General features: G+C 27.2%; 1 protein-coding gene across 3 annotated transcripts; it reads left to right on the forward strand.

The window, feature by feature from the left end:
• Window positions 1-9,285: 9,285 nt before the first annotated feature.
• LOC126686178 (abscisic acid 8'-hydroxylase 2) lies at window positions 9,286-15,635 on the forward strand. 3 transcript variants are annotated; one of them, XM_056106224.1, is made up of 9 exons: window positions 9,286-9,713; window positions 10,192-10,358; window positions 10,445-10,513; window positions 10,928-11,034; window positions 11,553-11,792; window positions 12,704-12,793; window positions 12,882-13,067; window positions 13,765-13,883; window positions 15,146-15,635. In XM_056106224.1, the coding sequence occupies exons 1-9, from the start codon at window positions 9,457-9,459 to the stop codon at window positions 15,258-15,260; spliced, it is 1,350 nt and encodes a 449-aa protein (XP_055962199.1). In that variant the 5' UTR covers window positions 9,286-9,456; the 3' UTR covers window positions 15,261-15,635. The 3 variants fall into 3 exon arrangements, with proteins under 3 accessions (XP_055962199.1, XP_055962198.1, XP_050236179.1); XM_056106223.1 differs by having other exon boundaries at window positions 9,286-9,717; window positions 10,196-10,513; window positions 10,882-11,034; XM_050380222.2 differs by having other exon boundaries at window positions 10,192-10,513; window positions 10,882-11,034.
• The last annotated feature ends 1,206 nt before the right edge of the window (window positions 15,636-16,841 follow it).

Consider the following 16,841-nt stretch of genomic DNA (forward strand, 5'->3'; position numbering starts at 1 on the left):
CAGCTCCAAACACGAACAGAGAAAAATAACTGTCGATGAATACCGACACGAACAATCAATCAAGAATCAAACAATAACAATCAAAATAATATCAATCAAATCAATCCGGATCACTTGGATACAACGGAGAACAACAATCAAATCAATCCGGATCACTTGGATGCAACGGAGAACAATAACGATTGGAAACGCGGCGGCAACACCGGTGGCAATGCCAACTCCCGGGCTCGGACCCGCTCCGATACCATAACAAAAATCAGAGAACAGAAACTTTGATTATATTGATGAGTTTTGTGATTACAAAAACTGAAATTACAAACTACAAACTTAAAGCTATTTATAGACTAATATTATGAGCGGGAAATGAGCTGTAAGTACAGCTGTAATCTAGCTGTAATATAGCTGGCATACAGCTGTAATCTAGTTGGCAAAGGCAGCCAACACAGCAGCCATATGGAGCTTCACATCACAGATTGAAGGAGTATTCTGAGTAGCTTGGAGGAGTATTCTGTGTTAAATTAGAACATCTCCATTACATGTTGTATTTTTATGCTATTTTTAGCACAAAATAAGATAAAATACTACATATAGCACATATTATTGAAATTCACTATATTGCAAAATACTAAATTAAATGCTAAATTTATAAAGTTATAAATGATTGTCAATATTGATGGCAAATCTATAAATAATTTACATATAATAAAATTTGGCATATGCTAAACTTTCTAATAAATTTGGTACAAAATTTAGCATATGCTAAATTTAGCACATGAAATAGAAGTGTAATAGAGATGTATTTTTTATACTAAATATTAAATTATAGCATTATGAGATAATTTGGCACTAGAGTGGAGATGTTTTTGGTACTCCTAATACTAGTAAAGATATTTTTAGATAGCACGTGAAAATGACATGGCCATGAAAAAAAGGAGCAATAAAAATTCAGCATGTGCACTGTACAGTTTGACTATCTTAATGTGTTTGTTTTCTAACTAAAATATATCCTACAAAATAAATGTTAAAAAAAATAAAGATTATTGTGAGGATAAAATTTTAGTAAGAAGACAAAGCAAGAGAAGATTCACGAAAAATCAAATTTTATATTTCGTAATTTAATAATTTATTTATTTTTTATAATATAATTATTAAATTTGATCTATAATTATTTTGGACAAAATTATTTTAAATTTTAAATATTTAATGTAAATTAATAATTTTAAAAATGATAATTTTAAATTAAATTTATAATATATATTAATATTCTTAATTTATTTTATATTTTTGTACTTGGATAAAATAAATATTTATTTATATTAATTTTCTTGATAAAATTCCTACTAGTGTCCATAATTATAGTTTAATTAAGTGATACAATTTTAAAAATTAATATTGTGTGATTATTTAAAAAACTAGAATGATTTTTATTTTAAATAACATATTATCCGATTTTGATTTTTTAATCGATGATAAAAATAGAAAAGTCAAAGCAACGCTTGACCATTTTAGGAATATTGTGATCAAGATTTGCGTATATCTTTGCTTTAAAAATTAGAAATTTAGTCAATATAAATTTTTAAAATAAAACAGAATTTTAAAATAAAAAAATTAAAAATTAAAACGAGATTGAAAAAAAAAACATTTGTTCCCACAATTAATTTTAAAATGATAATTAAAATTAAATTTTATTTTTATTTATTTATTGGTGAGACGAATTTCTTTTTCTTTTTATTATTTTCATCATTATTCATTATATTTTTTTTATCATAAATCTTTTAATTTTAAGTATTAAATTGATAAATGGATAAATTATTATATGTACTTTATCTACTTTTTTATGTAGAAAATTAATAATATTTTATTATATTATTAAATAAGTTAAGATTAAAAATAATAGATTACATTAATACTAATATTTTCATAATGTGATAAAATATTACTTCCTGCGTTTAAAAATAATTGTACCATTTTTCATGTGATAAATTTATATGGTGTTAAATAAAACAAACTTTTGTGTTTTTCATTTTAAGCACAAATTATAATTTGTTTCATCATTTAGCACAACCTTTTTAAACTTTTTACTATAGATTGATATGTATTTATGCTCTATTTTTTGTAAAATAACATTGTGTATGGCTGTGTGGATTATCAAAACGATATCGTTTAAAATATTTATTCTACATATGCCATATAATTTAAAATTGTGCTACTAAATAAGACGTTATATAATTTGTTCTTAAAAAAATACGCTAAATATCTTGCTATATAATAACATTAATCCATAAAAATATTATTAAATCTATAATAATAATAATATAGATCTTAATAAACCGCTGCATCGCGCGGATAATATGCTAGTTAATTAATGTTTTGATATGTTACATAGAGTATATAAATATTAAATTTATTTTTGATCCAAGTTTAGCTTTATAAATTAAACCACATATTGAATAGAGCGAAGAGGTTGTTACTATAGAGTTGATCTTTAAAGGATAATCTGATGAGAAGAGCTGACAATCAGTTTCAGTTTAATTTTTAGATATATATATATATATATATATATATATATATATATATATATATAGGATAACTCATTTGTTAGTTAAAAAGTTTTATTGGATGACTGTTATGCAGTATCATCATTTGATTTGATTATAACTCACCCATTATAATGAGGAGTTGTTATCTAGCGTATGACAAAAAAATAGAGTGATTTTATTAATAAAGATAATTAGAATACTTGGGTTCATATGATTATTATTTTTTTGGCTAGTTATATAATATCTCCGATCACATACAGTCGACCCTCTGATAATTAATGCACATGGTGGATCAAAAATTTATTAATTATTAGAATTATTAATTTATTGAATTTATATAAAAAAATTATAAAAAATATTTTAAAGCATCTATATTAATAGACCTCATATTAATATTATATTATAAAAAAACTAACTAGATACACTTTACAATCACTCAATTTAAAAGAAATAATTTTATATTCAATTTAAAAAATATCAATTGATATCAAATTAAAAAATAATTATTAAGAAGTTGCATTCATAAAGTAAAATAATTTTTAATATTTTTTATACTAGAGATACTTTATTTACTTTAATTTGTTTATCTAATAACTTCTTTTAAAATTTTTCATAAGAGTAAACAAGTCATAATTTGATGGTATTTTAACTTCCACTTTATGAATTAAGGTTAGTATTGCCTCAAATAAATAATCAATTGTTATATATTTTTTTTTAAAAATCTCTCTAATAATTAATATTCATGTAGAATATATTTTAAATTTTATTAATTATTAAATAATAGAATTATTAATTATCCGACGTGGAACGAAGTTGGTTCTCTCAATTTTCTATTAATTATTAGAATTATTAATTTATAGAATATTAACTATTAGCGGGTCGACTGTATATGCATATATTAATGGCTTAAGCGCCTTTAAATGCATCGAGAGGTTGTAGGTTCGAACTACACTTCCGTCACTAATAAATTAACAATTGAGATTTGAAAGAATCAATTACCATCTTTTAATCTACTATGTACTCTGTATTAATTACTAATCCCTGTGAACTTAAACTTACTTTAATGGTTGTCTTTCGACTTTAATAAGTCCAACTTTTATGCTTCATTTTTTTTACAGAAAAAATGACAAAGTTACACAAAAATAAATAATTATATTAAACGATCACAAGAAGCTTTATGCTCATCATGTATATATAATCCACACAATTAAACTATTCGAAAGATAGCCATTGTCTAAAAACATCTATCATATTATGTTCAACATCAATGGAAGATAAATGACCCGCTGCAAACTTCGTTACTATGTACTATCACTTTTTTACTAATATAACAAGTTTTAAACAAATATGTGACTTATTTTTGTATTTTTAGCCTATGGGTGATAAAAAGATAACTAAAAATCACTTATTTGATGTTTTAAAAAGTTAAAATACTAATTAGAAGAAATAAAAAATAAGATACTATATTATGAAAAGGTGAGACACCACTTACATAATTTTTCCAATGAACATTATTATTCTGTACTTACAAGTTACAAGAACAAAATAGTTGCTGGGCTAAAAATTCCATCTTTCTCACACTTAAAATTTAGCCCATTAGACAATAGACTAGACTTTAAGGAAAAATTATGTTTGTTTTCCTCTTTGTCCCATAAAAATAATTTGTTTTTAGTGTTTTATAAAAAAACAATTACTATTATGTATTATAAATAAAATTATCAAAACATTTGTATTTAGCTTACTCCCTCCGTCTTGTAAAGATAGAAAAAATAGCCCTTTCACAAAGAATTAAGAAAGTAGTTGATTATAGATAATTTAGGATAATTTTTCGAAATTGTCCTTTTAATTTCCTGAAGTAAATCATAATAAATTAGTAATTCACACAATCCAAATAGAGATGGAAATGGGGAGGGGATTCCCCGTTTCCCGTGGGGACCCGCCTCTAATGGGCCAGAAATCCCCACCAATTACCTCCATGAGTACGGGGATAGGGAAAAATCGTTCCCCAACCACGGAGATGGGGAGGGGACGGGGAGTATGGTCCCCACCCCATGGGGATCCTCATTCCCGTCTTCATGGAGACCCGATTTATATTTATGTATATTTATATTATATTAAAAATTTTAATATGTTATTTTATGATTTTAAATAATTTAACTTAATTTTTTTATTAGTTTCTATTTAGTTATAAATATATAATATTATAAAAGATAATAGTATTTTCTATAATTAATTTTTTAAATATATTATAAAAATAATAAAATTATTTATAAATTATATTTAATTGTACGGGGAACGAGGATCCCCATAGGAATGGAAAATCCATGGGGATGGGGACGGGGATGATTATATCCCCATTAATTAAATGGGGACGGGGGATGGGGATGGGGATGGCTTCCCCGTCCCCACCCTGCCTCGTTGTCATCCATGAACCCAAAACCACTATATAAATATTAGCCAATAGAATTTTAAATGTATAAAAAGCAATTATTAAAACTCTAAATCAATTACTGTTAGTATAAGGATATTTTAATAATTTTATAGTTAACTAACACTACTTTTTCTATTTTTGTGGGACAAAAAAAGTAGCTACTTTTTCTATTTTTACGGAACGGAGGGAGTATAATTTAAGCATTAAAGAAAAATCTCTATCATAATTCACTTTTAAAAAATAAAAAATTTGTTGCAGGAATGTTAAATAAATCTACTATAATTAGTTAATTCTTTAACTTCCATGTAAGTGTAATATTTTTTTTATCTCTATGGGAGATAGGGAGTATATATTTTCATCAAAATAATTCAAGACAATGAGAATTTATATAAAAACGATGTAAATATATCCTACCTAAAGAAAATTGAAATTGAAACTGGGAAAAAATAATTAATAATGAGACAAAAAAAATCCTTACAGATTAAAGAAATGAATTAAATACTACATAGCCCTATTATTTATTTATTTATTTATTTATTTATTTTTTAGTGACGAGAAAATTCCGGCCGGAGCCCGACCACCTTTTTAGGGCGGAGTCCGACCACCTGGATAAACCCTCGGGGAGACTAGTCTTGACATCCCACCGCCGGACCTCTCATTTAATATGTGCTTTTAACAGCTCATCCACAAATGCTTCCAATAAGTCCCATTTGTGGAATATGATATTCGAACCTTAGTTCTTTTATGTCCCATACTTACTGTTCACACTTGTGACCAATTGAGCCAATTTATGATGGGTCCTATTATTTATTTATGGACTGGACAATTTGTAATAGTCTGTTCATTTTTCTAGAAATGGAATAGTTGGCCCTCAATATATATCAACTATTAATTTTCTAAAAATAATTCAAAGTCAAATTTCAAAAAATAAATAATTTGATGGTATTTTAAATTATACTTTCTCGTATAAAAAAAGGCAAAAGCCTAAAAAACACCTACAAACAACTAATAACGCTACGATCATAAACCACGCCATAGGCATTATGCTTAAGCCATTGAATAAGAGGAGGAACGCCATGCATGTCGATCCCTTCAACACCAATCCATTTTCCATTAACGAGGTTAGATGTCTACAACAGCATTGACTTCCCTATACACATGCGAGATCTTAATAAGTCATAATTTTTTTATTGAATTTTTTCGAATTTAATAAATATAATTTATAAAATTGAGTAGAATTAAGATTCAGAGATGTGAATTTGGGTGGAAATTTTTATAACGTCATAGTAAAATTAAAAAGGGACTAATAGGTCGAACTTTTTTAAGATATTAAGCCTTATTAATATTAATATTGCTAAAACAATTCTAATTATTTTATTAATATTTATTTATTTAATAAAAAATATTTAAAATTATCATTGTGAGTTTGTGAGATCCGAAGATGATCATCGAGATCAAGATGGCATAAATATTCCATGGATAGAGAGACACACTAGGAAACTGTCATTGTGAATCTAATTGCCACGTGTAATATGACAACTAGGATAGAATCAAGTCAAAGATCTCAATTTTATTGTCAAACCCAAACAATCACCCAACCAACGTGCTCCACATAAGCAGTTGTCCTAATAAATAGAAGGCGGTGATCTCGAAAATTGACAGATGGGTAAATCCTAACCGTCCAAGTGGCATAGAACCTCATGAGAAAGTCAATTTTGAATGGTAATCGTGTTGGTATTTTGTTGCGGCCGCCTACATTGAATTCCTGCCCACAGAAATAGGCATTCAAGAACGGGTCGGAGTTTACAAGAAGATGAGCAAGAAAAAGAAAGAAGAAAGTTGTGGTACGGATCAAATATTTGTCCTTCAAAAGAAAAGAGTACAAAAGTCTAAAACTAACACATTCAGATTTATTAGGTGCTCTCCATTAATACTTGTAACAAACTTAAATTATTTTTTTAAAAATAATTATTAAATAATATTTAAAAAAAAATTGATGATTTTTTTTTAAAAAATATTTCTTTTATAATATGAACTTAGAATTAAAATGTCTATATTTTAAATTTAAAAATGTCTATATTTTAAATTTAAACTGTCGCATTCTTTATAAGATTGTGTTTTAATGGATTATTAATTAAAAATTATAATGTCTTTGATAGTATTCATTAAAATATATTTATATTTTATTTTAGTGATGATAAGTAATATGAAGTGTAAGTTTCGGAAAAATTTGACGACCTGACTCAAAATTCAAACTTATATTACAAAATATTTCTTTTTAATTGCAGATTGCCTTGCAAATCATAAAGAAATAAAATTGTATTATTGTGTTGGATCTTAATCAAATTTGAAAAATATATGCATACAAATACATAAAAAATACACCACAACCAAATAAATATATAAAAATGGATAGTTATTTGTTTTTATATGTGTAATTTTAGATAAAAGACTTCAAAAGCATTGTACACTCTTATTAGCTAGTGTTTATTATTCACTAATTATTTTAATTGACCATAACTAAAACATTACCCACTTTTATTTTATTATGATATTAAATAAAAGTTTTTTATTCAGGTAGTTGGCGGAATAAAATACAAATAAATAAATAAATTTACAATGAGTGCGAAGTATATTTATAATATTAATATTAGTTTCACAAATGAAAATTTCTTAAAACATACTAATTTGATATTTTTATAATTATCAGAAAGTGTTATCTATAGTGATAATTTCAGGTTTTAGATGACACATACGATACTATTTTTAGATATTTCAATGATTAAACTAGAACATAATAATTATTGTCATCAATAATCACATCACTTATTTTAGATGAATATAAAATTTATTAAAAATAAATTATTATAATGAAAATTTTAATTTAATTTTCAGCATGGAAGTACTAGAAAGAAAGGTCAGGCAGACGCAAGAAAAGCAAGCAAATGACTGTGGAAGCCTGAATTCGGCCACGTGTCCTAGCCCAAGTTTCCATAGTGTTCGAAGTTGGTCGGTCTCAGAAGGTTGGCAGGTTCGGGCCTGGGCTGACACAATGAGGAATGACGATCATCTTGCCGCTTACTTCTGCTTTCATGTGATTCTGCTACTGGGCGGGCACTACACTTTCTATGTATATCTTGTTTCATTTTTTCACAAAAATATTTTATCTTCATTTTTATATTTAATTCATTTAAATCTTATGAAAAATTGACATTTACCACAAATTGTAAACTTTTTTTAAAAAAAATTTGTATTTTTTTATTTTTAAAATAATTAGAAGAAATTAGTCTAAATCAAAATGATGTCGTTTAGCATTATAAAAACTATAAGACCGTTTGTACGTTTCGTAAAGATAGAAGTAATTAAATTTTTATTTTATAATGATAAAAATTTATTGTTAGTCAAATACGAAGTTAATTAAATACGTTTAAAATTTATTATATCAATATTGATTGAATTTATAATTCTAGTATATCACTGTTAGGAGTGTCAATGAATTGAACTGCTCGCGAGCAACTCGATGTTCGGCTTGATAAAAACTCGATTGGTGTTTGTTCATATTTTAAACGAACCGAGCTCAAACTTGATTTTGTGTTTCTTAATTTAAACGAGCCGAATATGAACATAATAGTGTTTGATTTATTTACATTCACGAGCAGCTCGATTAGTGGTTTGTGAACGAGTTCGAATAAGAGTTTGTCGACAATTTGTGAACGAACTCAAATAAAAGTCCGTGAGCAAGCTCATTTAAAAACTCGATTAGGTGTTTGCAAACTGACTCATATTTAAATTTTGTGCTTGCGAATTTATATGTTTTACTGTCAAACAAATGGACTCGCAAATGAACTCGCGAACAGGCTCGCAAACAAGGTCGTTTGGAACTTATCGGATGTTAGTATGTTTGTTCGCAAGTTTGTTCACAAGCTTGTTTTTTTAGCAGGTAAACGAACGAACACGAACTGAATATGAACATTATAATCTCTATACGAACTCGAATGAACACGTTGAAAACTCGAATGAACATAAATCAAATATGAACATCTTGTTCACTAAACGAGATAAACATGAACACTTCAAAACTCGACTCGTCTTGATTCATTTATTCCCCTAATTAACATAGTGCTTTGATTTTTTTATTATCTTTACGGATCCGAGGAATTATGATGTACAAAAAGACCTTCATAAGGTTATTTTGCTTTTTATAAAATAAATAACCCTATTTATCTTATTAAACAAATAATAAATATCTTGAATAAAAAATGAAATAAATATGAATGGAGACTGACACATATTTGAGAAGGAGAAAAGCCAGGTGTTCCCGTAAAGCAGGTGACGCCTGTCATCACCAACGCAAAATCTCTCTAACTTTCTCTCTCTATAAATACAATACAAAATCTTCTCTGAATATTTCTCAATCTCATTCACTTCAACTAATTCTCTCTCTACCTCTCATTTTATTTTTGTATTTTTCTTGCTTCACAAACCATGCACCACCACCTTCTAATTATATCCTCAGTATCATCACCATTATTATCAGCTTCTTTAGCTCATCACCAACTATTTACAATGCTCCTTCTTTTTTTCTTCTTCCTCATTCTTCTTCTTCTTCATTGCCGGCGCCGGCGTCACTCCAATGATCACCGGCGACTGCCTCCTGGCTCTATGGGCTGGCCTTATATTGGCGAAACTCTCAAACTCTACACTGAAAATCCCAATTCTTTCTTCTTCAACCGCCAAAAACGGTATCTTTTCATAACGCTCCCACGTCGTCTCTAAACAAGTTGTAAATATATTCGACAAAAGTTAAAAAGATAACGAAATGAATAATATATTTGATAGAAATTAAAAATCGTAGATTTTTTTTAAATAGAGATATTTATTAAATTAGTTTTTAATTGTTAGGCCGAGGTTCTTGTCGAACTCGAAACCTCTTGATGTATTTGGAGAGGCTAACTTTGCAATTTTATTTTACTTTATAGATATAAATATAAAATTTTAAAATTTTATAAGAAAATATCAACTATGATATAAATATCATTATTCGTCATTTTGAAATCATGACTCATTTTATGAAACCGTCGAGTTTGGATGGCTTTACAAACTTTTAAACATTATATTTATGCGTTTAAAATAATTAAAAATTACTAATTTTTGAATGAAAACTAGTTGAAGTTGAAAAAAAAATGTATAATGGGATTTATTTATTTTTTGTATTTTTAGGTACGGAGACATATTCAAGACGCATATATTGGGATGTCCATGTGTGATGATTTCAAGTCCAGAAGCAGCAAAAATTGTTTTGGTGACGAAAGCTCATTTATTTAAGCCAACTTATCCAATAAGTAAAGAAAAAATGATAGGCCCCGAAGCTTTATTTTTTCAACAAGGTGTCCATCATTACAACTTAAAAAAGTTGGTTCAATCTTCTTTTTTACCTTCTGCTATAAGAAATTCTGTTTCTCAAATTGAGCAGATTGTTTTATCTTTTCTGCCTTGTTGGAAAAATCAGTCCACCATCAATACTTTGCAAGAAATGAAAAGGGTATTTATTATATTTATTTACTTATATCAATTATAATTGTGTCTTGTTAATTAGGGTTAATAAAATTACACTTATTAAACTATATGATTTTTTTATAGAAAACAGTTATCATTGTTGTATTTATTGAAATTTTTATTTTTATATTAAGTAAAGGTTATTATAATAATTCAGGTTAAAATTTTGGTACGTGTTTGTTACCATATAAATAAATTTAAATTTGAATTGTTATAGTAACCTGGATGTATAAATAAAACGATGATAATTTTTCGATAAAAAATTTATAGTTCGTAAATAAAAAAAAAATTAAGTCTATTAATTAAGGTTTTAAAAATTAATTAGTGTTATTTTTTTGGGTTCTTTGTTTTTAGTATGCTTTTGATGTGGCAATGATTTCTGTGTTTGGAGAAAAACAAGATCAGTTGGAAATGGAAGGAATTGAACATTTGTATAGCTGTCTTGAAAATGGCTACAATTCCATGCCTTTGGATTTGCCTGGAACTCCCTTTTACAAAGCTATGAAGGTAATTTCTTTTCATTAATTTTGCCCCTATAGTTTATTTTATTTGTCTTTGTCTTATAAAAAAGAGTCATTTCGGTTTATAAATTTATGCCGCAAAGTTGAATACATCTATATTTTGATCAATTAAATTGAAATAATTAATATTGGTGACGGACGGAATTTTGTCGCTATATATCGACAAACAAATTCGTCCCGAATCGGTTGCTAAGTTAGGATATCTTTTTTGGCGCCGTACGTAATATTGTAATATTCTGGATGAATTTATCCTGGCATCAATCTTTTGTTGACCGCAGTCCGTTATGACATTCATCACAGCCCGTTAACACATTCTTAGCGCATATTTCTTTCGATACCTTTTTATTACAATCATATCTTTTATCGGCAATATATATTCAAACCGAGGTGGAATAATTAAAAAGTTTAGATTATTTGACATGAAATTATAGTTTTTAAATTCGTTTAATTATTTTTTAATACATTAATTTGATAGATATTCTTATTTTGATTAATTTTGTAAAGGCAAGGAAGCAACTTAATGTGAGATTGAAGAAATTGATTGAGAAGAGAAGGCAAAGTGGAAAACAAGGAGGAGGATTGCTTGGAGTATTATTGGATGAGAAAAATAATAAATTAAATGATTCTCAAATTTGTGATAATATAATTGGAGTCATTTTTGCTGCTCATGATACAACTGCAAGTGTCCTCACATGGCTTCTCAAATACTTACATGATAATCAAGATCTATTACAAGCTGTTACTGTAAGTTTCAATTATTTATTTATTTTTATGATATTTCATAGCAAATTTATAATTTTAACACTCCTATTAGGTTGATTTTAACTTTAATCTTGTAAGAATAATTTTGTTTCAAAAAAGTACCTAATGTAATTAAAAAAAATGAACTTTTCTTTAACAATTTTTTGTTTTTCCGTTATCTAGGTTGACGTGGACGACATATGTCATACACGTGGTACATGTATTTAACCCTATGTCAATACTACATGTATGACATGTGTTTTTCACGCAAGTATAAGTAACGGTAGAACAAAACTTATTAAAATAAGATCTATTTTTTTTAATAATATAGGTGTTACTTTAAAATAATTATTAAGATCCAAATTAAATTTCGGACCAAATTTAAGGATCCCAATTATATATTTTGCCTTATATAGTAATTGAGTTTACTTGTATGACAGCAAGTTTATTATTTAATTATCATATTTTAGTTTAATGTAGAATGCACGCAATATTTATTCAAAGAGATTCCAAATTTGAATTGTAATTCTTATTTGGAGATAAAAATACAAACAAATTATTAATTTTTTTTATAATTTATTGATACAATATATTAAAAAAATATAGGAGTTGTGCATTAGAATATATTTCTCAATATAATTATACATTTGACTTTTTCTTTTCAATTTGTGATAGACATTTGTCAGGACAAATGTTTATTATTTATATTATTGGCTGGTGATATTTTTTCAGTTCATGCATCTTTTGATTTTATTAGCCAATCATTGTATAAATAAAATAGTGAAATATCTATAAAAATTTAAGTCAGACAATCAGATCTTCGTTCCATACATATTTATATACTATGTTATTATTATTTTACTGCCAATCAATTTTTATTTACTTTAATTTGTATTTATTGAAATTTTTCACAGCATGAACAAGAAGAAATTAGACAAGAAATAATTGAGGCAAATCGTAGACTTACGTGGGATGATACCAAGCGCATGCCATTGACTACCAGGGTAATTTTTTTTTTCTTTTTTTATCTCTATATTTTATTTTACCGAAATATTTTTAAATCAAATTATGCATACATGTATCGATATTCAGGTGATTCAAGAAACGCTAAGAGCAGCGAGTATATTATCATTTACATTCAGAGAAGCAGTAGAAGATGTAGAATTTGAAGGCTATTTAATTCCAAGAGGCTGGAAAGTTTTGCCTCTTTTTAGAACCATTCATCACTCTGCAGATTATTTTCCTCAGCCCCAAAAATTTGATCCTTCAAGATTTCAGGTAATTCCATTTTCATCCAAAATTATAAATATAGTACATTCACAGAATCTAGTGGGACATACAATTTTGGATATATATATACTGCAGGAAATATAAGGTTAAAAATGGCTTGCTAGATTTTTTTTATCTACTCAGTGTTGCAGTGTCCTTTTTTTCTATTTTAGATACTTGATTTCTGGCTCTCAAATCTTTTTTTGTTTACAGATACACGTGAATTATTTTTGTAGGTTAGTAAATTTTGTCAGTAAACAAAAATAATTATTAAAAATATAATAAATAAAACGATATTAACCGTTATGTAAAAGACTTATAATTCAGTAACTCAGATTTTTTTTAACCAATTTTATACTTGCACATTAGTGTCTTAAGAATCGTGTTGAATATGCCGGTTCAGTTGATTTAGTTGTAAACCAAAAATTGATCAGTTAGTTCGGGCTATTTATAAAAATTGAAAATACAGTTTAATCTCTTTGTTTGAACCGAACTATTAAACAAACCGATTAAACCGTAAAAATGCCGAGTCCTTTATTTATTAGTGCGTGGTCAATTTACTTATTTTTCGATCAATTTTTTGGAGTCAATAGTTGTATATGATTGAACTAATCGAGTCGTAAATCCGTGATTATACTGATTTAAATCAATTTAAATTTTTAAAATTATTGATATTTTTTAGTTAATTTTGTTATTGACTGTGCAGGTGCCACCTAGACCTAACACGTATATGCCATTTGGCAATGGAGTTCATTCTTGTCCCGGCAGTGAACTAGCCAAGCTTGAGATGCTCATTCTCATTCACCATCTCACTCTCACTTACAGGTCATTTTTCTCTTTTCTTTTTTCTCATTGTTTAGTATACACATGTTCAAAATGACATTATAATTAAATTCTTTAAAATTTATATTAAGATTTTCAAATAACAGAACAACCTAAAAATCAACATATTAAATAAATTAGCGATGTTTGATATTTTTAAAATTTATTATTTTGATATTTTTATTTTATTTTTCAAAAATATACTAATCGAGCGCTTTTAAAAAGTAATATTGCTAACATATTTTTACATATTTTCTCATGATATTTCTTTATATTTGAAATGTGTACAAATATAAATTTGTTTCATTTTCTATTTACATATTTTTAAAAAATAATACATCATCATAATTACTTTATGTCATTGTTGCCAAAATGTCTAATAATATCGCACGATTTGTGATAAATTTATGTCATTGTTGTTGGCTAAAATTACATGGACTATGAATTTAGATTTGAACAAATTATTTCTCATTGTTATACGAAATAGGTTAAATTACATTTTGTATAACTCTGTTAATATAAAAAAAATTAGTAATCGCAAATACTCATTGATATGCTGTAAATATGACAGGACGTAACGGTTGTATGAGATAAACTCTATAAAATCAAATTGTCTATACTCTATAGTAACAAACATGCATAGTTTGCTAGCTAATCAATCTGGCTTTATGACAATTAGGCTGCCAGCAACGGCCAGAATCATGACATTTTAACCACGTCATCTCTTTATTTGTCATCTTTATTAACAATTTTTCTTGTTTTTTTCTTTGGGGATTTAATTAATTACATATTTAGAACAAGATAACAATTTTTTTCTGCCTCTTCATCGATGTGATCTCGTATTCATTCACTGGAAATTATATCCGAATAGAGATTCAATGATGTCATTAAGTTACTAGCTCGGTAATGATTACAAAATATAAACATTTTTAATAAAAAAAATTACAGAAAAAACTCCGTCTGTATCATAATAGTAATAGGTTACACTTAAAATTACACAAATTAAAAAACATAATAATTTTTATGAAAAGAAATCAATATTAAATAATCTCTCTTAAGAATCAAAATATTAGTAAATAGTACTTATTTGATAACAAATCAAATTAAATAAGGATATAATAGAGAATTAGCAAAAAAAATAGTATAATTTAAAAAATGAATATATTGATATTATAATTCGAGTTGAAAGTCTTAAATTAATCTTCCGCGTTCATTATATTAAAAAGAATTATTAAATAGTGAAATGAAAAATTTAGCTATTTCAGGTGGCAAATTGTGGAAGAAGAGGATGGAATACAATATGGGCCTTTCCCAGTACCAAAGAGGGGTTTGCCTATAAGAGTAACCCATAGGCCCAGAAGCAGCAAATTATTGGCATAAATCCAACATTTCAGTATTATTTAGTTTATTTTAGGTTTCATCAACCTTTAATGGTTTGATGCATTTCTTGCTGTAACATATAGTGGAAGAAATGGGAATATTAACAAAACAAAAAAAGTAATTCAAATTTGTTTAATTGAGGATCAAATTTGAGTAGTAGTGAATGTAAATGATGTAACCAAATGGGAATCAGCCACGTGGCATGTACATCCACGTCAGAGTCGGAGAAAAAAATTAACGGTTGGGGGAGTTCTAACTAGAAAATTTTCCAAGTCGATTTCATATCATAAAATGTAATAAAAATTGTATGTATGTCCATTAAATTCAAACATGTATCTCTCTTATTATTATAGACTCTAGCAGCGCGTTATTAAATTTCGACAGAAACAGTACTGGACTGAATATTACCGTCATTAGACCACTAGTTCGATTTTTTAAAAAACTGCTTCATACGATTCAAAAAGAATGTCTAACTTCTACCATTGGTATAATAAATGCAACAGTAGAAGATTTTCTCCACAATTTTAACTGCGAATTAATTAATAAAAATGACTCAAAAATGATTTCAAACTTCTACCATGATATAAACTGAAAATTTTATATCATGCAAATGATGCGGATTTGATTTAATATGTTTGTGAAATTAAGTTCAGGTACATAAAATTTCTATCATTTCAAAAAGTTCGAAATTTGCTAGAAAGACTCCAGGCCAAGACACTGATAGCAATGCAGCAAATGAATTTACAAGTTTCATAACATAGAAGAACTATAGTAAAAGCAGCAAAAAGAAGCCAGATTTATAAACATAGAAATGGATGCCTATCAACTGTTCAAATTTCACAAATGAGTTATATCGATATATCAACATACGTAAAACACCAATATCTTCAATGTTGCAGTCTAAAAAACGCAATTGAAAAGCGTAAAGATAGCATTAAGGCACCATTAGATATGGACTACTAATTGTGTAATGCAACAATTTTGTCCATGATAGAAAATACAACAAACAAAACCTCTTCATAAATTTTGTTATCATGCTCTACATATTTAAACCAAACTTTCATTTTCGATGCCTATCAACTGTTCAAAGAGGTGTGTTAGTTTATCAAAAGCCACATATGTTAGTTCACAATGACATTTCCTCTAAAAACACTGCAGAATTAAATAGTGATATATCCACGAAAAACAGTGAAAATCTAAACAGTGTAATTCTATCTTATCATCAACTAGTGTTACCTTTGTTCTTTATAAAATCAATTATTTCCATTCATGTTCTCATCGTATATCACAACATTGTCTTTTGATTGATATTTGTTTCTCCAATACCAAAAGCTGACACATATTACTTGGCAATGTTTTGCTCAATGAATCTCTAAGGCATCCTCTTGAAATCTATAACTCTACAAACAAGCTTAGCGAAGATACTTTTTGGTTAAGTGAATCTCCAACTAAAAATACAAGAAAACTTCTGACTTATAAGGCCTTCAAAATTCCATTATTAGATGTGAAATATGATTAAAAGAGAATCAAGGTTGCACTTTAGAATGGTCTGCATGAACTAGAAAAACTAGTAGTAACCAA

Source organism: Mercurialis annua, linkage group LG6, assembly GCF_937616625.2.
Source record: "Mercurialis annua linkage group LG6, ddMerAnnu1.2, whole genome shotgun sequence".
NCBI lineage: Eukaryota > Viridiplantae > Streptophyta > Magnoliopsida > Malpighiales > Euphorbiaceae > Mercurialis > Mercurialis annua.